The sequence below is a fragment of the Mustela lutreola genome, chromosome 13 (genome assembly GCF_030435805.1).
Source record: "Mustela lutreola isolate mMusLut2 chromosome 13, mMusLut2.pri, whole genome shotgun sequence".
Lineage (NCBI taxonomy): Eukaryota > Metazoa > Chordata > Mammalia > Carnivora > Mustelidae > Mustela > Mustela lutreola.
Window position 1 is genome coordinate 57,753,211 of NC_081302.1, and position 22,623 is coordinate 57,775,833.

General features: G+C 40.0%; 2 protein-coding genes across 3 annotated transcripts in view; one reads left to right on the top strand and one right to left on the bottom strand.

Moving 5' to 3' along the window:
- LCP1 (lymphocyte cytosolic protein 1) overlaps positions 1-14,265 on the bottom strand; it is an 84,803-nt gene extending 70,538 nt beyond the window's left edge. The window contains exon 1 of the mRNA XM_059144809.1: positions 14,158-14,265. The gene's annotated coding sequence lies outside the window, so the exon portion shown is untranslated. The remainder of the gene's footprint in view (positions 1-14,157) is intronic.
- An 8-nt stretch (positions 14,266-14,273) lies between these two features.
- LRRC63 (leucine rich repeat containing 63) overlaps positions 14,274-22,623 on the top strand; it is a 42,978-nt gene continuing 34,628 nt past the window's right edge. Inside the window, exons 1-2 of one of the 2 annotated variants that reach the window (XM_059144810.1) lie at positions 14,274-14,622; positions 15,287-15,536. In XM_059144810.1, coding sequence (XP_059000793.1) covers positions 15,359-15,536 — 178 coding nt within the window. In that variant the 5' untranslated portion in view covers positions 14,274-14,622; positions 15,287-15,358. The remainder of the gene's footprint in view (positions 14,623-15,286; positions 15,537-22,623) is intronic. The other variant, XM_059144811.1, reaches the window with a different exon arrangement.

The following is a 22,623-nucleotide window of genomic DNA, read 5'->3' on the forward strand; positions in this document are numbered from 1 at the left end:
GCACAGAGGAAGAGGGACAAGCAGACTCCATGATGAGTATGGAGCCCCTAGTATGGGGCTCGATCTCAGGACCCTGAGCTCCTGACCTGAGCTGAAACCACGAGTCAGACACAACCAGCTGAGTTACCTAGGCGTCCCTCAAATGTCTTTTTTTTTTTTTTTAAAGATTTTATTTATTTATTTGACAGAGAGAGATCACAAGTAGGCAGAGAGAGAGAGGAGGAAGCAGGCTCCCTGCTGAGCAGAGAGCCCGATGCGGGACTCGATCCCAGGACCCTGAGATCATGACCTGAGCCGAAGGCAGTGGCTTAACCCACTGAGCCACCCAGGCGCCCCTCAAATGTCTTTTTTAAGGTGGAAAAAAAATAACAGTATGTTTCTATGATTCTGGGAATTACCCCTCAGAGAAAGAGGAAAAAAATCATGCAAGAGATAGAGGGAAGATGTGATGGAGCAAATGTCTTGAAAAGATAAGAAGGGATGAGCTTTAGTGAACAAGTGGGGGGCTTGGCCGGTCAAGGAGCAGCGACAGCTCATCCATGAAGACAGGAGAGAAAGCAGAGGAGATGGTCACAGGTGTTGGGAGGCGGACCTGTGCAAATTCTTCTGACTATCTGTATTTCCACAATGAATGAGTTTGCAGAAGGAGCTATGGAAGGGCTATAAAAGAAAGGAGAGTGTATAAAACAGCGGGCTAGGGGTTTGGAAGAGAGGCTGCTTGAGGGGAATTTGGTGTGGGGCCTAAGCAACATTAATGGCTAGTGATTACACTTAAAAAAATATTCAAAAATATTTTTCTTTGAATTAGTTAATGTTTCATTTTGAAATCATTTCAGAATTACAAAAAAAGGAGCAAAAAGAGTTCCAGGAATTCCTATATGCCCTTTCCCCCACCTCCTAAAATGTTAACATCTTATATAACCATGGTACAACTGGCAACATCAAATTAGCTTCGATCCACCACTACTAACTAAACCACAGACTTTTTAAAAATTTAGCACATTGTCTTATTTCTGTTCTTTTTCTGGAGTAGGACCCAATCCATGATCCCATAGTCCATTTAGTTGTGATGTCTCCTTAGTCCCCTGTAATCTAAGGTACTTCCTCAGTTTGTCTTTCAACACCTGGACATTTTGGAAAAAAGCTAGTCATACAATGTCTTTCATTGGGCTTATCTGTCTCCTCACTATTAAATCAGACCTACACTTTGGGCTGGAATGCCACATAAGTGATGTGTCCTTTTTAGCGCATTGTATCATGGGGCACCTGAGGTCTGCCATGGTCCTCCACTGTAAAGCTAGTGTTTTTTCCCCCTTTGTAATGAATAATTAAGTGATCGTGAATATAAAGCATTCTGCATGGTTTTTCTCCCTCCTGGTGCAGGTACTGTGTATGTAGAGAACGGATTTAACATTAATATTATGGTCTATCAAGTGAGTACCTTAGCTAAGGTATAAACTAAAACAGCTAATAATATTATCAAACAGAAAGGTTAACTGCTTCGGGCACCTGGGTGGCTCAGTGGGTTAAGCCGCTCAGGTCATGATCTCAGGGTCCTAGGATCAAGTCCCGCATCGGGCTCGCTGCTCAGCAGGGAGCCTGCTTCCCTCTCTCTCTCTCTCTGCCTGCCTCTCCATCTACTTGTGATCTCTCTCTCTGTCAAATAAATAAATAAATAAATAAAATCTTTAAAAAAAAAAAAAAGGTTAACTGCTTCAATAGATTTTCAATCTAGACCAAGCAATCAATTATAGAAGAGGATGTTTGATTTCAAAGGAGAAAAGTAGCCCTAATTTTAAAGTTTTACAGCACTGATTAATTTATACCCAGGTTTTGTGGAACTACTTGTGTGTACTTCTGGAAAAGACTTCTTAAATCAAGTTTTGTCCCTCTAGAGTACATACAAGTGTACAAGTGCCAACAACTATTTATGGGACCAATATCTGGTCCCCAAACCTGAAAATATAAGGGAAATAATAAATAGAGAAAATAAAAGATGTACCAAATATCTAATTAAAACATCCTAGGGACTCCATGAAAAGTCAAAGGTTTTCTCAAGTGAAATTAAAAAAGTGACTAAATGGGGTGTCTGGGTGGCTCAGTGGGTTAAGGCCTCTGCCTTCAGTTCAGGTCACGATCCCACAGTCCTGAGGTGAAGCCCCACGGGCTCTCTGCTCAGCAGGGAGCCTGCTTCCTTCTCTCCCTCTGCCTGCCTCTCTGCCTACTTGTGATCTCTATCTGTCAAATAAATAAATAAAATCTTAAAAAAAAAAAAAAGAAGTGACTAAACATTCTGAACTTCTGATATAGTAGATGTGCCTAATGGAACATTTTTCTTGCAGTGGGATCTTGAACTACTTGGTGGTTTCAGCTGTCTGCTTTCAAAGATATGGAGGCCTGAGGTGAGGTAGAAAATATCCAACACAAATCAGGAGATCCTGCATTTACATTTACCCGAGTAAATGGCCATTTACATTTACATTACATTTTGCTCTAGTGGCCAGGTCAAGCCACTGGAGCAAAACAGTTAAGAGCATGTGCTCTGGAGTTACCAAGGCTTCGATCCCAAACCTGGTTCCTTGGTTTATGATCTTTGTAAGTTTGGATTACTTACTTTGTAAGTTTGGATTCCTGGAAGCCCTATGTTTCTTCATCAACATAAAAGTAAACAGCATCCTCAGCCTAACGTCCTTCCAAGGCATACATGAGAAGCAGCATGGGGAGCACTTAGCATAATGACCAATACCCAGCATATGCCCCAAAAGTGCCAGCATTCATAGAGAAAAGATTTTTATTATAGCTACTGTTACTACAAGTCACCTTCCTGGGCTTCAGTTTATATCTTTTTTTTTTAAGCTATTTTTAAAAATTTTATTTATCTACTTGACAGAGACAGAGATCGCAAGTAAGCAGAGAGGCAGGTAGAGAGAGAGGAGGAGGAAGCAGGCTCCCTGCTGAGCAGAGAGCCTGATGCGGGGCTTGATCCCAGGACCCTGATATCATGACCTGAGTGGAAGGCAGAGGCTTTAACCCACTGAACCACCAAGGCGCCCCATTTTATATTTTAACTGTGAAATGAGGGACATCAACTGGACCAGAATTTCTCTAACATGAATAAATACCTGGAAAATGATCGCAGACTTCCAGAGTTGTCTAACTATTTCTATTACAATAAGCAAGCATAACACTGCTAATGCACTTAGATAAACTGCTAATGCGCTTAAATCCTACCTATAAATAAAAAATTAGCCTAAAAATTAAATTCAAAACAAAAACAAAAAAATCGAGGTATGTCTTTGAATGAGGAGAGCGGTGATTTTCTGGAATTAAATCACCCGCTGCCCTGTGAGCAGGGGTCAGTCCCCGCAGGTTATTCTGTTCCCTGCCCGTGCTACCCACTGTGTTCTTCAGGAGATCAGCGCTTCACTGCTGCCCTTGCTTTTGAACTATAGCAGCCCAGACATCATTTGGCCTTCATGTTGCCCGAACTCATGATTTATTCGGAGCTGGTTCTCTTCTCACTAGCCCTTGGAAATTAAGAGAGTAACTTGGTGTCAGTTTCAGACTTATCTCTTAATGCAGATCCTGGAGACGCCCAGCTCCAAATCCTTCAGGGGCTCTCTACTGCTTCCAGATCCTGACAATCTGAGTCCCTTCTCAGACATACGTTGGCAGCCTTCTCTAACCAGCTTCTTCTTTAGTCAAACTAGGACACTGGCTGCCATAGCCTGAATGTCTATGTGCCCTCAGATTTTGTACGTACAAATCTACTCCCCAGAGTGATAATACTGGGAGATGGGGCCCATGGGAGGTGATTAGGTCATGAGGGTAGAGCCCCCAGGAGAGAGATCAGTGCTCTTATTAGAGGTCCCAGAGAACTCCCTTGCCCCTCTACTTTCCTGGCCAGGGTGCGGATTTTCTATTTTCAGGGACAGGACCACAGCCGAGGCTCTCAACACTATGCAGGGTATTTTGTTTCAGTTCTCTGCCTGCTACAGACTAGAGAGTCTTCCCCACTCCCCATGTACATGGTACAAACCTAGTGCCTGATTCTAAAAGTCCATGTCCAAATTAGACATCTCTGTGGACTGCCGTGGCTTCATCCTGACCTGACTTCACTGCCATTGAGTTCTTTTTCTTTCCAAAAGAGGATTTATTTCCCTTTCTGCTCATCTCTGCTACGTATTTTTTTTTTAAAGGTTTTATTTGTTTATTTGAGAGAGTGAGCAAGTGAGCAGAAGTCGGGGAGAGAGAGAGCAGGGAACCCAATAAGGGATTCAATCCCAGGGTCCTGGGATCATGACCTGAGCCAAAGGCAGATGCCCAACTGACTGAGCTGCCCAGGCACCCCTCAGCTATATATTTTATCTGACATTTCTATGATTTAGGATGGGTAGGAGACTGTCCACCTCAGCACTGGCAGCCACGTAACAACTGTAATTCCTAGCATCAATTTCTAACCAATCAAACAAACTACACATGCTCAAGTATAAAGTAACTTTATGACTATTCATATAACATACATATATAGACATACACATATATACATCTATAAATACATATGTATGCATATATGTAAAATACCTTCATGACTGTTCATATGATGTATGTATAGATAAATAAATACCTATGATTATTTTTAAAGAGCACAAGTTCCATTTTAGTATAATTTAGTAACAAAGTCACTCTCCCATACAATTATAATAATAATGGTCATGGTGTGACATTTCCTTTCTACTATTAGCTTCTGAATTTTCACTGAGAAAAATAAAAAGTTGACTGAGCATGTTCAATACTCCAGGCACCATGCTAAAGCTCTTTAAGGACATTCTCGTTGAATTTTCACAGCTCTTTATGGGATAGGTGCCATTACTACCCCAATTTTGCAGATGTAGATACAAAAGCTTAAAGGGTTGAGCAATTTGACCAAAGTCATATAACTAGTAAGTGGTAAGGCCAGGACTCAAACCATGTCTGTTTGGCTTATGGACCCAAATATGTAACCATTTTACCTCTTATCTTAAATAGCCAAAGTAGGCAAACTGGGTATATTACATATCCAAAATATACAAAGATCCCTCAAAAATCATTAGGAGGGAACAATAAACACTACAATGTAAAAATAGGCAAGAGACTAGCATAAATCATTTATAATCATATTTGGTAATAAATAGAGGAATAAGATATTTAAGCTCATTAATAATCAAACACAAATTAAAATAAGATGTTATTTTCTACCTATCAGAATAAGATTAAAAAATGATTAATTCCCAGGACAAGTTAGCTCCCTGAAGGGAAATAAACACACACAGCTGGTGGGAACTTAAATCAGGATTTCTAGAAGACAAATAGGGGGCATTTTATCAAAAAGCTTTAAAATGTTTATGCCAAGGGTACTTGAGTGGCTCAGACAGTTAAGTATCTGACTTTAGCTCAGATCATGATCTCAGGGTCCTGGGATCCAGCTCAGTGTCGGGCTCTACACTCAGCAGGGGAATCTACTTATTTCTCTCCCTTTCCCTCTGTCTTTGCCCCCAAACTGCCACTCATGATCTCTCACCTCAAATAAATAAATAAAATCTTAAAAAATAAATAAATAAAATGCTTACGCCACATGGAAAAAAAATCTTATATTTTTGAAAGAAACAACAAAGCTATAAAATAGCAATGATACAATATTTTTAAATTAAAACACATATGTGTACATATGTATATGTGTAGGTATATAATATGTTTAGTTATATATATCAAAATATTAATAATAGTTATCTCTACACAAAAAGGATTACAAGAAGTTTTTCTTTCTTTTTTTGTTTATTTGTATAACTGATTTTCCTCCAATAAACATGTACTAGTTTCATGACCCCTAGTTCAGTATTTCTTAACAACACCTGGGCAGGAACCTGTACAGGAAAAGGCTGGATTGGAAACAATAAAGTGGGTCTATAAATAAGGTCCCACAGAATGTCTAAGATAAAACAAATGAAAAAAATTGAGTCACCTGGGGCGCCTGGGTAGCTCAGTGGGTTAAAGCCTCTGCCTTCGGCTCAGGTCATGATCCCAGGGTCCTGGGATAGAGCCCCACATCGGGCTCTCTGCTCTGCAGGGAGCCTGCTTCCTCCTCTCTCCCTCTCTCTGCCTGCCTCTCTGCCTATTTGTGATCTCTGTCTGTCAAATAAATAAATAAAATCTTTTTAAAAAATTGAGTTATCAAATAATATAGGCAATGTAATCTCTTTAATTAAAAATTATATATAGTTATATATTATAAATTATTTAATATATATGAAATTGTATACATTAACTATATGTTCTATATTAATATATATTAATTATATTATATAATAAATATAATGGTTTGGGAGAGAAGACATTTACTTCCTATACTTTTCTATTATTTTTTCCCAAGAGCATTAATGACTTTGATATTGAAATACTCAATTAAAAATATGAAAGTTGAAGGAGGAGCTGATCAAAACTCATAAAACACACACACTTTTGTTCATTAAATTGAGGAAATACCAAACTCAGTGTTAACATCCACCAAGCTTAACAGATATTATTTTATAGCAAATAAAATCACCCAGTCTAGTACTAGAAAGTCAAGTAGAATTATAGACATTCTTACTCCAAGACTGGTTTATGTGGGAAATGTCAAGCTATTCAATAATTATTGGGCTACACTTACGGTTAGTGATCAATAATAGCTCGTGAATAGAAATCAGTAATAGAACCATAGAGCAGGAATATGGAAAGAGTCTTCAAGGTGAGGAAACTGAGCTTCACAGAAGTTAGCCACCTGAGGTGACACAGTTCTCTGAGTCCCAGTTCAGTTTGAGAAACAAAATGGAAAATACAGACAACCTCAACAACTCTCTTGAATCTTCCTTTAGTGATTCAACCTAGAGCTGTCCTGGAGTGACTCAGTAATGATACTTCTTATATAAACTTCATGAACACACACTCAGGAAACACACCCATTGCCTGGGTGGCTCAGTTGGTTAAGTGACTGCCCCGGTCATGATCCTGGAGTTCCAGAATCAGAGTCTGGCCTCAGGCTCCCTGCTCTGAGGGGGACTTGCTTCTCCCTCTGCCCCTCCCCCTTCTCGGGCTCGGTCTCTCTCTCTCTCAATTAAATAAATAAAATCTTTTATATTTTTTTAAAGATTTTTATTTATTTATTTGACAGAGAAAGATCACAAGTAGGCAGAGAGGCAGGCAGAGAGAGAGGAAGGGAAGTAGGCTCCCTGCTGAGCAGAGAGCCCGATGTGGGACTCGATCCCAGGACCCTGAGATCATGACCTGAGCCGAAGGCAGCGGCTTAACGCACTGAGCCACCCAGGCGCCCTAAATAAAATCTTTAAAAAAAAACAGTATAAAACTGCTATAACGGGCATGTATGGTGTCAAGAGATAGGGTCTTGATCTTCTCTCTCATTAAGGCTGCATGAACTCTCTGGTACCAACCTCCTGTGCTGTACCCCAATCCCATCCAAAGTCTGACCCTTGTATTTCAGACAGGTGCTATGTGGTACCTGGAAGAAAGGTGCCTATCAGCTTGATATGGTCACCCCATGCTCTCCTGGGGGCACCTCAGCCCAGGCTCCCGAGAGACAGACTTTCCTGGGGAAAGGCACTGTCCTTCTCCTCCTTGCCTCTGGGGCTCCTGCCCCCTGCCCCTCAGCAGCTGGGCCTGGTCTTCTGACAAAGCGGATGCTTCCTGGTCTCTTGGCTTTGTGTCCCCAGTGCCTCTCCCCATGGTGGGGGGGAAGGGGGGTGGGCGGCGAACCACCGCCAGGCTTCTCCAGCCTTGGGTCCTGAGCAGGTTGCACCTGGACTTCCTGGCACCCCTGGAGCACTCCAGGTCTCTCTCTGTTCCCAGTCCCAGTCACCCCCTGGGGTCACCACTGCTGGTGGCCTTGCTGGAAAGGGAAACACATCCCTTACCCTTAGGGTTGGGCGTCTCCTTGTCCTACCAAGCCAGGTGGAACGACTGGGCAGGGCCAGGTGTTACTTTCCCAGGCTGCAAGCCAGGGATTGAGCGATGGTGGAGGGCTGCACCAGCCACATGGTGCATGGCCATCTGAGGGCTACTATTTGGCCGGAATGTGTGTGCTATTGTTCCTTCACTTATTCTTCTTACTAAAATGGTGCTCGTTTGCCTTTGCGTGTTTGTTTCATAAGGACAGAGGTCATTTGAGAGAGGTCTAGAGGTCAAGCAGGCAGTAAAGTCCTTCCCTCCATTTTAGCCTGAGCCCTTCCCGTGTGTGATTCTTTTATCCTCCAGCCAGCTCATGTCAATAACTCATGGAAAATTCTGGGCTCTTAAAATCCACACCTCTACTACTATAGGACGTCCTTGCAGCATTTGAAGCTCGAAATTATGGAAAATGCTTCATTTTCGAAATGACTTTTTCTCCTTGAAAATAAGGATCAATAAGTGAGATATACGTATCAAGAAACACCAGACCAAGTCTAGTCCTCAGGTGTGGATCTAAAAAGCACACTGCTGTAATTCATCACAGCTCATTTTACAGTGGATTAGCAAAACTGGTCCTTCTGGTTCCTAACTAAATAATCTCTACTAAATAAATGGTGACAAGCCAGAATTGTTATATTAATGGATCCACTTTCAATCCCTGTGATCAATCACTTCAAGCTGAGCCCATTAGTGCCATCTCCCTTTTACCTGCACTGGGGACACCAAGTGTTTTGCAACTATGTACTGGGAATAACCAGAGAGAGTATGTAGGATGAGATGCTTTTTTTTCCTCCCAAGTAGGATCACTTGGGTAAAGTGATACACCAAGTTACAGATCCACTGAGAGAAATCCTTTTTAATGCCAAGAGTCTGGTATTGGGGAAAGGAGCAAGGAAGGAGGGAAGGTTCTGGTTTCTTTAGCTCTAGCTGAAAGAAGTGATGACTCCAGGTATCTCCTCATGGGTCTGATTCTGGGTACATTGCTAAGTGAAGGGGTGTTGGGGTTCCTGAGTATACAAGGAAGGGACCCACACGAGCAATGGCATGCGAAGGTCCCATGGCTCAGAGCAAGGTACCATCCAATGAGAAGCAGGAGCACAGACTAAGTCTCATGTTGATTGCTGGTTTGCATGCAAATCTCTGGTGGTTACAGAACTTTTTCGTTAAAGCAAGTCTTAAGCAGAGCCATATTAATAGGTCAAACAGATAAAAGTGTGGGTGTTCTGCTTGGAACTGCAGGGGAAGGAAGAGTAAAGAACCACAATCTGTCTTCCCCATGGCCCCTGACTAGAGCTGGACACCACATCTCCTTCTTTTGGACCATATTACTTCACCTGGCCTACCTGGCGGAGGACATGAAGCCATTTTCTCCATGCCACCAAGGCGGGTCACTCCCTGGGACAGGGTGAGGAGAGAGGCAACGTCTGGAACTTCCTTATCTCAACCCTGATAAAATCTCTGACATCAGAACTTAAGAGTGAGGGATTGAGATTGTTGTCAAAATCCTGAAGGGTTGTCAAGAACGTGCTAGACCCACGGAGTGATGCTGAGACAGTAGGCCAGCGTTCTACATGTCCAGCTAAGGTGGAAGAAATGCAAGCTCCTCACCAACACAGAGAGTATGATGCATCCATCACATGTCCAGGCAACTTGTGCTCTTCCCTACCTTGGTCCCCCTGCACCATTTTAGCCTTGTTACACGGAAGGTAAAGCATGCACTTAGGGCTGTGGGCAGAAACCAGAAAGATAGGTTTGAGGAGCAAAGCCACCGTGGTTACTGTTTAAGGTCATAAACTGCTATGCATCTTAGAATGAAGAGTGTCATCACAATGTTTAACGTCATAAATTGCTTTGCGCCTTAGAGGGAACAGTGTTAACGCCAAGCATTTCGACTCACCTTTGGTTCTAAATACTACATGACTTTTTTGAGGGCTGAACGGTGGGCATGGGACTCATATACTTTATGGGCATGGCACATATTTCTTAAAGATTTAGGATCAGCTCTCTGCCGGTTCCAAAGTCTCAGTAGATGAACGTGCACCTGAGAAAACACCTGGGAAGGATTCTGTGCTTTTGGAACACCTTTCCCTCTAGCCATTCAAAGGAGGGTCACATCGTAGCCCTTTTGCCTTTTCCACTGCTGTTAGGCTCACCAGCTAGCTGGCCCAGAGGATGCTGACAACAGGGCGGCTATCATCCTTGGGCCACTGGTTCAGATTCCCCATGGATATGGTCCAATGCAATCAATGGAGTCATTAGCTCCTAGACTCGACTCACGTGGAGGACGAATCGAGGTCTCCTTACTTACATCACTGACTTGGACACTTTCAGGTACAAGCTGTCCCACAGGTCCTCTGCAGCCCAGATGGGCATAAAGATCTATGTGACAGAACGCAGGAACCAACCTACAGCACGTATCTGTTTTACAATGTGAGAGCCGCAGGTGGTTCTCTGCCATGCCCGAAATGGTAGCCAACTAGGTGCGCTATTTTATGGCTAAATGCCCAGGATTCACCAATCATCAACTATTATCACATAAAGCAGTTACAATGCAGACAGGACACTTGGGCCATTTGTTTCCTAATAATTAGCATCTAATGAGGACTCATTGTACACAGCACAAAACTAAGTCCTAGACACAGATTATTGCTTTAGATCCTCACAATACCCTGAGTTAGGTCCCATTTTACCCCAAGTTCACTGGTGAGGAAACCAAAGGGTTTAGGCTCAGCAGCTGGCCCAAGGGCAGAGAACTAAGAAAGGGCAGCCAGGGATTTAAACCCTGAGGAGCTGAGCTGTGTTACCTGGCCTTTGATTGAAATTTGATGCTGATATAAAATGTGCAATTAGCATGGTAATTCTGGAGTAAGATAAAGCAAAATCAAAGCTAAGAACAGTGCATTCCCACAGAGTAAGTAACCAACATTGACATTTCATCATTCACAGCACCAAAGGCAAGGTTGCTTAGTCAACCTAACATAAAGAAAACAAATAATTTTTTACCTTTTTTTGGTGAAGGATACAGTCACACAATATACATAGATATCTAATATCTCCCGGGTGCAGATAAGCAGTCTAAAACCATCACTAAAGCAAAGGAAATACACAACGATTTTCAAGTATTCGGGGTAGTGTAAATAAATAACACTATTCTACCCAAACAACAAAACAAAAAAAGTTAAAAAAAATTTTAAAAACCTCAAGTACTTAATAGATAAGTAAAGCCTTTGAAAATGCTTTAAAATTTCATTTCACTGTCTAAAATTATATATTCTCAAATGAATCATTATAAGTTGTTTAATAAAGCTTACAGTTTAGCACCTGCAAAGTATCTTATGCATAGTAGGTTTCCAATAAATCTCTTTGGAATGAATGAGTAAATCCATGAATATGCTTTTAAAAACAGACACTGTCCTTTCATTATGCTTAGGATTTTTTTTTTTAATTTATTTATTTGTCAGAGAGAGAGAGGGAGAGAGAGCGAGCACAGGCAGACAGAATGGCAGGCAGAGGCAGAGGGAGAAGCAGGCTCCCCGCCGAGCAAGGAGCCCGATTTGGGACTCGATCCCAGGACGCTGGGATCATGACCTGAGCCGAAGGCAGCTGCTTAACCAACTGAGCCACCCAGGCGTCCCTAGGAATTTTTTTTTAAGTTTTTTTTTTTTTAAATTCTATGATGTAGGTTGCATGATAGTTTCTTATTAACAATTTTAAAATCATTTCCTTAGTAAAAAAAATTTTTTTAAATGAATCTCAGGATGAATCTCTACTTCAAACAAAGAAAAGGAAATAACTACCATCCTGAAAGACAAAAAGAAGTATCTAAATAACGGGCCAGAAATAATTAAAATAATTAAGAACAGAAATGAAGCTTTCAGATATGAGAAAAAGAAAAGCAGCTTCAAAATATCTTTATTAACATTTAAAAAATATATAAAACTGTTCTCTTGTAGCATGAAAACACAAAAAAAAATCTATAAATTTAAGCCACTGTGACTGGTGAAGAGTAAGACGTTTCCTGGTACTGTATATAGAATTGAATAAATTCAGACCAAGTAAATACCTCTTTCTCAAAAGCGCTGTGGTGCCCTGGGTTACTGTAGGGACTCAACAGTTTAACCAACGTGCACACAAAAATAACTCTTCATTTTTAAAAAGAACCTCCAAAAAACTAATATGAGCATAAAAATACAAATTACTGCAGTTATTTCCATATGGTAAAATGTTAGATTAAATCTACACTAATGAAACAATTCAGTAAACCTGTTATATTTAAAAGGAAAGAGGAGAGAGGTATACGGAAAATATACACCTTTCCAGCAGAGCTGTGTCCTCTCACCTAACAGGCAAATCTGAGATTCCCCCAAGTATTCCCCAAGCATTAGGAAAATCAATAGCATTAACTTTGGGGTGCCTAAGGTTGCTTTTGCATAAGCTTTTATCTCATTTTTAGCAGCATTAAAAAAAAAAAAAAGCACAAAAACACAGGATGTGTATAACCTTGGCTCACCATTGCTCTGGCTTCCTTAATACAATCTGCTAAAAGAACCAAAGTGTTGTGGTTTAGTTTCACAAGCTTCATCATATGGTTCTGCCAAAACTGCAAAGCTAATGGGACAAATAAAGAGGCTGACCATACTGTACAACAGGTAAGACAGACCCTTCAAGTCAAAGACGGAGCTTTAGTCCTTAAAGAGACATGTGTGTTTTTTTTTTTCTTTTTAAAGGAAAAAAAAAAAATGAGGTAGTAACATTTTCAATAACAGTAAAAAAAATTAATAAGTGAAATAAAAATACTAAAATAATCCAAATTGAATGTGATTTGTGTTTTCTAATCCAGTCTACATTTGTACATCGTTTCCATATTAAACAGCCCAAGATTCTGTCTGTAGATACTTGCTAGAAGAGATCTGCAGGAAATGAAGTCTGGTACCTGACTTCATATATGACAAAGCATTTTTTTCCTTAAATTATTGATAAGCACATTGCCTTGATTGTGACCATGAGTCACTAAGCATAAATTTTAAAGGCCAAGCATTGTTCAGTAAAAGTACATCTCAATAGTTCTCATTATTCCAACAACTTTTGAGAACACAAGAACCTGACTCAATTTAAATATTGAAACACAGATTAAGTATGCAAAATATACATTTTTATGCCTAAAAACAAACACTTTTCACGCTTACAAAATATGCACAACAAATATTATTTGAGACAAAACCTAGCAATCATATCTGCCTATTGCTGTCAACTTTGTTTTTCTGAGAGGCTAATCAATCTGCGGAGTAGACACGGGCAAAAGTGGTATAAATCCACGCCAGCCGCCACAGTCTCATTGGGACTCAGTAATCCTACAAGGTAAAAGAAACCATGTGCTAATAATACTCTAAAGAAAAACAAGCTGCTATTTCCCAGAGTCTGATGAATTACTTTTTTACTTTTCCACTTTTTTCATTAACTGCTTTAAAATATATGCTTGCTCCTAAGGAGAAAAAAAAGGAAGACTTGGTTAAGGACTAAATCTTAAAAGATCCCCAAAGCTGGGCAGATTTATACTTAAGTCTCTCATCTTCCAACACCTGTTCCTAAAGCTCCTACACTTGCACTTAAGGGGTAAAAAACGAGACTGGGAGGAAGCTCCATCTGCTTTACTTTCTGAGCTGGGATTTACACACCTACCTGATGAGTTCTTTCTCACACTCGTTCTCCCTCAAATCTTCAGAGACACACGCACACACACACATGCAAACACAGACGATGTACCGACCACTGTCTGTCCAGGTTCATCAACACCGTGACAGAGGAGACAAGCCATACTATGATAATCACATCACGGTTAACAGTGAGAAACGGGGTTCTTTTAAAACCCGTTTGGACCCTTCATGTCCCTATTGCTACTCAGTTTCTCTTCATCCAGAAACTTGAAAGGTTCAGAAAGAGAAAACAATTTGCATGAAAGGAACAGAAAGAAAAGAAAAGCGTTCGCTTTTCGCGGGGGGTGGGGGGGGGGTACTACAAAATCAGCAACGGGACCCGGCTGCGCCCAAGGGCAGCATTAAAGACGGCCAGCCCAGCCCCTCGAGAAGTCGTGTGATCCAGAAGAGTAAATAAGTAAGAGTGGTCATTGTCATTAAGAATGAAAATAGTAATAACGATTGTCACCACGGGGTTCCGTACAGCAGGTGCACACGGAGCGGACTTCTCCTCCAGCCCCACCGCGCGCAGCCTCCCGGCAGCCGGACGCCGCGGCCGAGAAAGGCCAGTGGGCTCCGCGCGCGCGGAGCCGAGCCGAGGGGCGGGACCCGCTCCCGGAGGCTCCTCGGGCACGCGCCCCGCCCGGCCCCGCCCGGCCCCGCCCTCCTCTCTAGCGCCTGCGAGTCGGGCGGCCGGGGCGGTATTCTCGCTTCCGGTTGCTAGGGCCAGTCGCCGTGGCCTCTGTCCGCTTTGCCAGGGGACGAGGGTAACCTAGGTGCTTCCCGCGGGAAGACCCACCACCTCCATTGACCATTATCTTGCTGCCTAAATTCCGAGGCAAAGAGGAAAGAGGAAAAGCCAGTTCTTTTGAGAAGCAGCGGATTGCCTTAAAGGATGGACCGGTATTCTCTGATACTATGGAAGGAAAATTGCCAGCATCAAGTGGACGTAATAACAGGGATAATACCTTGAGCCCTTGTGTGCAAAGTTATCTATTAGGGATAAAACGGCCCATTTATGCAGCTCCAAAGCATTCCCTTCTGGATTGTCAAGGGAAGAGAGATGGGTCAGGCACTTTGATGCTGCCCTGAAAACTAAGGTCATGTTTTGGGGGTCCATCTTCTGGCATCATTTCTAAATAGTACTAATTGGGATAGAGATCCTGGAAAATCTAATTAGATTGAAGATCATCTTAGTTTTTGATTAAATAGTATAACCCAACTAGTAGTGGCTGCAGTTTATAACAAGTCATTATTACAGAAAGAAAACAACTTACTTGTGAATGCTTAGGTATTGTGGGTCTTAAGAGGCTGTCACGGAGGGACTTGCTTATCTTTTTGACCAAATCTTTTTCCAAATATGTGAAGTGATAACATTTTGAAGGTAGAGGGAAAAAATGAGTGTTGTTTCTACTGCTCTGGAAAATCAGTATTTACTAGAAGATATAATACTGGCAGGCTGAATATTTTTGCTAACGTGGGAAATTTTAGAATGATCCTGATTGGTAATAGTATATGTATGTTAAGATTCTGTGTGAATTGTAAACCTAAATTTTACCTAGATTCTTTCTAGAAATTTTAAAGAATTTTCTTTCTTATCCTCTCTTTTATAGGAATTCTGCTTGGACTTAGTACAATATCAGCACAGAATGATTTTCACTAAGATGTAGTCTAGACTCTAATGAATGATTTTTCAGCAACAGTTCAAGCATAATCAAAATGTTTGCAACTCTCACTTAATTAATAACTGTGAAAAACAGTGCTTATTATTCATTAAAATGCAAGAGCACCCACAACTACTTCGAAGACCTTTACCTCCAAAATTCCCTAAGCTGCCTTTAAGTAAGAAGAAAGTCCATACAGGTATGTGTATTAGTCAGACATGTTATTAAGTTTATTTAGTTTTCATAGAAATTCCTCAACCTGCACAGTTCAGAATCACAATAGTAAAAGAAACACCCACTAATAACCAGTAACTTACAAATGTTTGTTGTGAGATGATAACATCCAATTCAATTCTACAATTATAGTTGATCCTCATTGTTCATGGATGCCATAGGTGCAAGTTTACCTAACTGCTAAAATTATTTCTGACCCCCAAAGCAGTACCCTGTGCTGTACTTCACCATTTTGTAATTTTATTTATTTGTCAGAGAGAGAAAGAGGGAGAGAGAGCAAAAGCAAGGAGAGATGGAGGGAGAAGCAGGCTCCCTGCTGAGCAAGGAGCCTTGATAGGGGACTCAATCCCACAATCCTGAGATCACGACCTGAGCCAAAGGCAAGTGCCCAAACAACAGAGCCACCCAGGTGCCCCTATAGTTTCTTTTTTACTCAGTGATATGCAGAATTTTTCAGAGCCGTAGAGAGAGCTCTTTCTCCTTTTATAATAGGTGAACTGTACGCAGGAAAGCAGTATATAGGGCGACTCTTGGTCCTTAATGACCAGGATGGTGAAAACACACGCTCCTGGTGGACATCCAACAAGGGATATGCTCTGCCTTCTTATTTCAGCTCTCATACTGTAAACAACAGCCCCTTGCTCAGTCTGTTTTCATTCTTTTCTCAGTGCCACGTTTTTAAAATTTTTGTGCTTTTTGCTGGTGATTTTGCTATCTAAAAGAGCCCCCTGGGGCATAGTGCTGTCTTGTGTTCATAAGCACGAAGAAGGCCTGTGCCTTACAGACAAAAAACATATATGTTGGTTAAGCTTCCTTCAGGCATGAGTTGCAGTGTTGTTGGCTGTCTGTTCAATATTGATGAATCAACAATATATATTAAAGTGTCTTTAGGGGCACCTGGGTAGCTCAGTGGTTAAGCGTCTGCCTTCGGCTCAGCTCATGATCCCGAGTTCCTGGGATCAAGCCCCACATCAGGCTCCTTGCTCAGCGGGAGGCCTGCTTCTTCCTCTCTCACTCCCCTTCTTGTATTCCCTCTCTTGCTCTCTCTCTCTCTGTGTCAAAAATAAATAAATAAAATCTTTAAAGTGTCTTTAAATAGAAACACGTATAAAAGAAAATTGTGTAGTGATTGGTTGCTGATACTGTTGAGAGCAGAGACCTAGAACCTAACCCTGGATTTTTCCTAGAAGCAACGGCTCAGTGTTGGATAATTCAGTGTTCACTGAGATTTTTATAGAACAAAACAGTCATAAATAACAAGAATTGACCATACTTTTGAGCACAGTGCTAGGAATTGAGGGTGTAATAGTGAGCGAAAGAGACCCTGTCCATCCTCTTCATTGATTACCTTCTGGTTGCATCAAATAATCATGTAAGTAAATGTAAAATTACCCTGGGATAAGTGCTATGAGGGGAAGGCAAGCCACTTGAATAACTATCACTTTATATAATATACCCATAATCCTCTACTTCCACGTGCGGTATATTGACTCCTTACTTACAGCAATGATAAAAGTAGCATATTTCCACTTCTTTCCCCTTTTCAGTCTCCCCAACCACCTGATTTTCATTGATTGTGTTCATTATTTTATAACGTATTTCCTTATTTTAGTGTCAACATTTATACTGTTAAAATATGTCTAGTCCGTAACTTGATTTACAATGTTAAATTACTACCTTTGAATCAGGCTATTAAAGATGTATAAATCAACATGCCTAACACTACCTCCAATCTCCTATCCCACTGTCCCTTTCAACTTTTGTTATGTTCTTTCTACATTTCTTTAGGTGTTCTACATTTCTACATTTACAACCTGTTCTATAAAAATAATACCCACACAGTTATGTGGATTTACTGCTCACCACCAGTTCTTTTGTTGTAGTTTTTTCATTCATCTTTTAGTTGAAGTTTATCTGCTGAGTACAGGAATGACTAATTCTTTTTGGGGGATGGGGGGGCCTCTCCTGCTTTTTGTCAACTCAGAGGTTCTATGACCTTGGCTGTTACTAATCCCATGTTTCTGAAGGCTTTTGGTGGAAGACTTTGCATGTAATAGATGTTTAAAATATTTGGTCATTAATACTTAAAATGACTCAAGTACAGTTTATAAAAATTAATATTCAATACATTTGAAATAAAACCCTGAAATAAATAACTATAACTTGCATATGATTCTAGATACTGTAGAGAATTAATAACCTGAATGATCTGGTGCAAGTCTTTTAGGACATTTTAAGACCTTTAATCAAGTTCTAAAGATGAGTTACACATAAAATCAGAACCTTAAATAACGGTATAAGGCAGCATAGAATTTATGCCCAATTAATGGTACAGACAGTAGTTCATAGATATGAGAGAGTACTGGGGCAGGAATGGGGCTTGAACTAAGACTTGAGTAATTAGTAGAAGTGGAATGAAATATGTTTTATGGAGGAGACCTGTATAGTTTCTGATGGCAGAGGAGTCTTAGAAAAGTAGAAATTTAATTTGTTAGGGAAAAAAAAAAAAAAAAGAAATCATGGGGAAATGTATCAAAAACTTGGGAAGTACAGAATTGAAAAGACAGATAGCATCTTCACTGGGAGGATTTCCCTAAGCATCTCTTCCCTCCTTTAGTCAGAGTACCTTCCTTTATGTTCACATAGTATTCTACCATTACCCCACCAAGGACTTATTCTCTGCTCTCTTTTGGTTTTGTTTGTTTGGTTGGTTGGTTGATTGGTTCGGTTTGATTTGTTGTTGTTGTTTAGATTTTTTTATTTATTTGAGAGAGAGAGCACACAAGCAGGGGGAGGGGCAGAGGAAGAGGAAGAAGCAGACTGCCCACTGAGCAGTTCCCTTCTGAGGGAACCAGAAGTGGGACTCGATCCCAGGACTCTGGGATCATGACCTGAGCCAAAGGCAGATGCTTAACCCACTGAGCCATTCAGGTGCCCCCTCTAGTGTAACTGTTTACCTGCCTAGTTTCTATACTAATTTGTGAGATGTTTGCTGGTAGTAAGGTCTGTGCTAGGTGGTTGTACCCTTTGCACTGTGTACAGCTGGCACATGGCATGTGTTAAATGTTTATATAATGAATGAAAATGGTTAAGTGTGGGCTATATTAATCAGAAAAAATGGATTGAATAAGACTTAATGTAGACTTTGAAAGAAGAAAATGATTTCAGTTGGTTCATAGAGAAGGTATTCCACACGGTGTGATCAACCTAAGAAATGAAATTACACATGAGTAGGGTGGGCTTTATGGTTGTCAGTAATAACTAGAGTATCCAGAGGTTTCCACTGGAAGTTAATGAATCATTACCCAGCAAGGTTAGGTGAAGTGGATCCAATTCACATAGGTCTTATTCACCAAGCTAAGGAATCTGAGTTATCACTGATAAGACTCAGATAATTTGATGGAAATGTTATCAGGCTATGTCAGAAAATCAAGGTTGAAGTTAAATTGATGTCAAGTAGGATGATGAAAGTGAAAATTAGAAGGGAAAATCTGGGTTTTAAAAAAAATATCACTTAACTGCAAGAGAAGAAGTTTAAAATGCAAGACCTTGTGTGAAGGCACTTCATAAACTTTAAAATCATTGTGTAGTTGTGAGATGTTACAGTACTTGTAATACTTCTTACTTGGCCTGCAATTGTTTACTGACTTGCAGCAACTTGGAAAGTGCAAAAGGCCCTAGAGTGGGAGTCCAGGGATATGAGTGCTGGTCTTAGTTCCAACACTGATACAATGCATGGCTTTGGGAAGTCATTCAGTGGGTGGGTCTTATCTTTCTATTCTGAAACCACAGAACTTAATTAGGTCAATGATTTTTCAATCCGTTTCTTCACTGTAAAACAAAGGACATGGGACATGAATCCATCAGAACAATAGCTCACTTCCTCTTTGATTCTCATGATAGAAAAGGAGAGGGGAATGGAGTGGGGGAGGAAAAGAAGTAGAGAATTAGAAGCTTTGGAGCTGACATATATATTTTGAGTATAGCCTGGAGGTGATTCATTGGGTGTGTTATATGTGAAGACTGAGGAATTGGAAGTATGTGGACTGAAAAGTAACCCCATAAGAAGATAAAAACACCCTAATCTCTACTGTTAACTTATATGGAAAAAAAAGTTATATGGGGTTACAGATAGAATCAAGTTAAGGATCTTGTGATGAAAGATTATTTTAGATTATCCAGGTGGGCCCAAAATGCAATCACTTGTATCCTTATAAGAGAGAGGCAGAGGGAAATTACGCACACAAAGGAGATGATGATATGAAGATGGAGCAAAGAGAGATTTGAAGATGCGGGCCTTGAGGATAAGCATGGTGTGGCCACAAGCCACAGAGTGCTAGAAGCCACCGGAAGCTGGAAGAGGCAAGGAATGGATTCTCCATAAGAGAATCCAGAGAGAACATGGCTATGCTGACACCTGGATTTTTGGCTCAGTGGTATAATTTTGGCTTCTGGCCTCCGGAAGTATGAGAGAGTCGATTTCTGTTGCTGTAAGCCACCAAGTTGGTGGTGATTTGTTACAGCAGCTAGAGGAAGCTAATTACAAGAGGAATCCAAGAATCCAGGATTCCAGTGTGTGTGTGTGGTGTGTGTGTATGAACAGGTGTATGACGAGGTAACACATATACCTTAATGAGTTAAAGAAGAACAGAAACTGTTGATGAGTAGACATGAGACATTTGAGGTGCTTAGGGCTTCCAGACCCAGACTTAGAATTACTGTATATGGAAAATTAGTTAAAGTCAGATAAAGTCAGAGGGATAATGATAGAACTTTTGGTAATATTAAATGGTAATTTGAGAAAGAAAGATTTGTCTAGAGAAAGATGAATAGCCAGGTGGCATTAATGGAGAAATGATGGTGTCCTCATGAGAGCCAAGGAAAGAGCGAATTTCATGAAGAAGAGAGTAGATTAAAGTATCAAATACTAAAAAGAGGTCAAATAGTAATATCCATTAGGTTTAGCAACCAGACATCAATAACTTTGTGATAACAGCTTTGGTAATAGAGGTGGGAAGTTCCAAGTCATAATGGTTTGAAAAGTAAATGGGAGGACACTTTGAAAGGACAATAAAAGAAACTTTTATTATAAATTAAATATCCTTCCTAAATGCAGCACATCAAACTTAGGTTGTCTTTTGTGTGCGTGTGTGTGTGTGTATCAAGATAGCTGAAATTTAAAGTATGAATACCAATCAATCAAGTATATATCAACTAAAAATAAAAGAAAGTAGAATCGGATGAATTATCAGTGTATATCACAAACTTCAGGGAAACCACTTAAAATTCTTTTAAAAGAAGTCCAATTGATATGCTAAAAGAGAAACTGAGAAACTGAATCATAAAATGCTCAGTTGAAACCAGAAAAAGAAGAAAAGGAAGGGAAGATTAAAAAAAAAGCAGCAGCAGCAGTGGCAAAACAATAGTAAAGAATGGAAAACTTTATAAATGTGGCAGATATTAAGCCAATAATGTCCATAATTCATTACAATTAATGGTCTAAGTATACCAATTAAAAGACAAACTGTTATAGCAGATAAACAAGACCCAACTCTACGTTGTCTATAAGCAACTTACTTTAAGTATAACTTACTTTAGGTTAAAAGTAAAGGTGCAAAGAAAGACATACTGTATTAACGCTAATTTTAAAAAAGCTGAAAAAGCTATAAATTTCAGACAGAGCACATTCAGAACAATAAAAATTATTTGGGATAAATGAGGCAATACTTAATTATAGAAGGGTCAATTCTTTAAGAAGACATAATAATCTTTGACATGTATCCAAAAGAGGGAGTTAAAATATCTGAGGCAAAAACTGCTAGAATTGTTAGGAGAAATAGATAACTCCACTATTATAGTATAAAAGTTCCACACTCCTTATCAGTAATTAATAGATTTGCAGGTGGAAAACTGGTAAGGATATAGTTGAACCAAATAGTACCAACAATCAATAGGATCCAATTGTCTTCATCTAACAATAGCAGAAAACATCTTCCCAAACTCCTATAAGTCACTCATCAAGCTAGACCACATTCTGGGCCATAAAACACACTTCCAAAGAACAGATATTGTACAATATTTGCTCTCAGAACACAATAGAGTTAAACTAAAAATCAGTAACCAAAAGATATGTGGAAGTCCCAAAATATTTGGAGATTATACAACACACCTAGGTAGGACATGGGTCAAAGAAGTCACAGAGATATTTTTAAATTGTTTGAACTAAATGAAAATAAAAATAAAACCTATCAAAATGTGTGGTACACAGCAAAAGTAGGGCTTAGAGGGTACGTAGAGCCTTGAATGCATATATTAGGAAAAGAAGATTTATCTAAAACAAATACTCTAGGCTTTTACCCTGGGAAACTAGAAAAGGAGAAGACTAGGTACCCTAGTCAATCATTCAGAGGGGAATCTAGATGAACTCTAGAAGCAGAATGCCAATGCTGATGGATGCCTTCATGGGCACATTTCCGTGAATGATATGAATTCATTAAAAGACTAATGACTATCATACCACCCTCAATATGAATTTTCAGGAGTATCCAAAAGGCAAAATAATAACACAATAAAAAAATATATCAGTGGTTGCCGGAAGTTTGTTCAGGGAGAGGAAAAGTGTTGAACAGGTGAAGCACAGGGAATTTTAAGGTCGTGCAATTATTTTTTAGGGTATTGTAATAGTGAATGCATGACATGATGCATTTGTCAAAATCCATGGAACTGAACAACACAGAGAATGGACCCTAATGTAAACTATGGACTCTAGTCAATTGTATGTCAACATTCGTTCATCAATTATAATAAATGTACTACACTAATGCAAGATGTTAATAATAGATAAAACTGTGTGCAAGGGAGGGGAATGTATGGGAACTGTCTTCTTGCTCAAGTTTTTTTTTTTTTTTTAGTCTAAAACTGTTCTAAAAGTAAAGTCCATTAATTTAATTAAAAGTTAGATTAAATAAAGTGAAACAACAGAGAGGAGAAGAAAAGACATCAAACTGAGTGTAAATTACTTCATTTTGCCATTGAAGGGAAGGATAGCTATG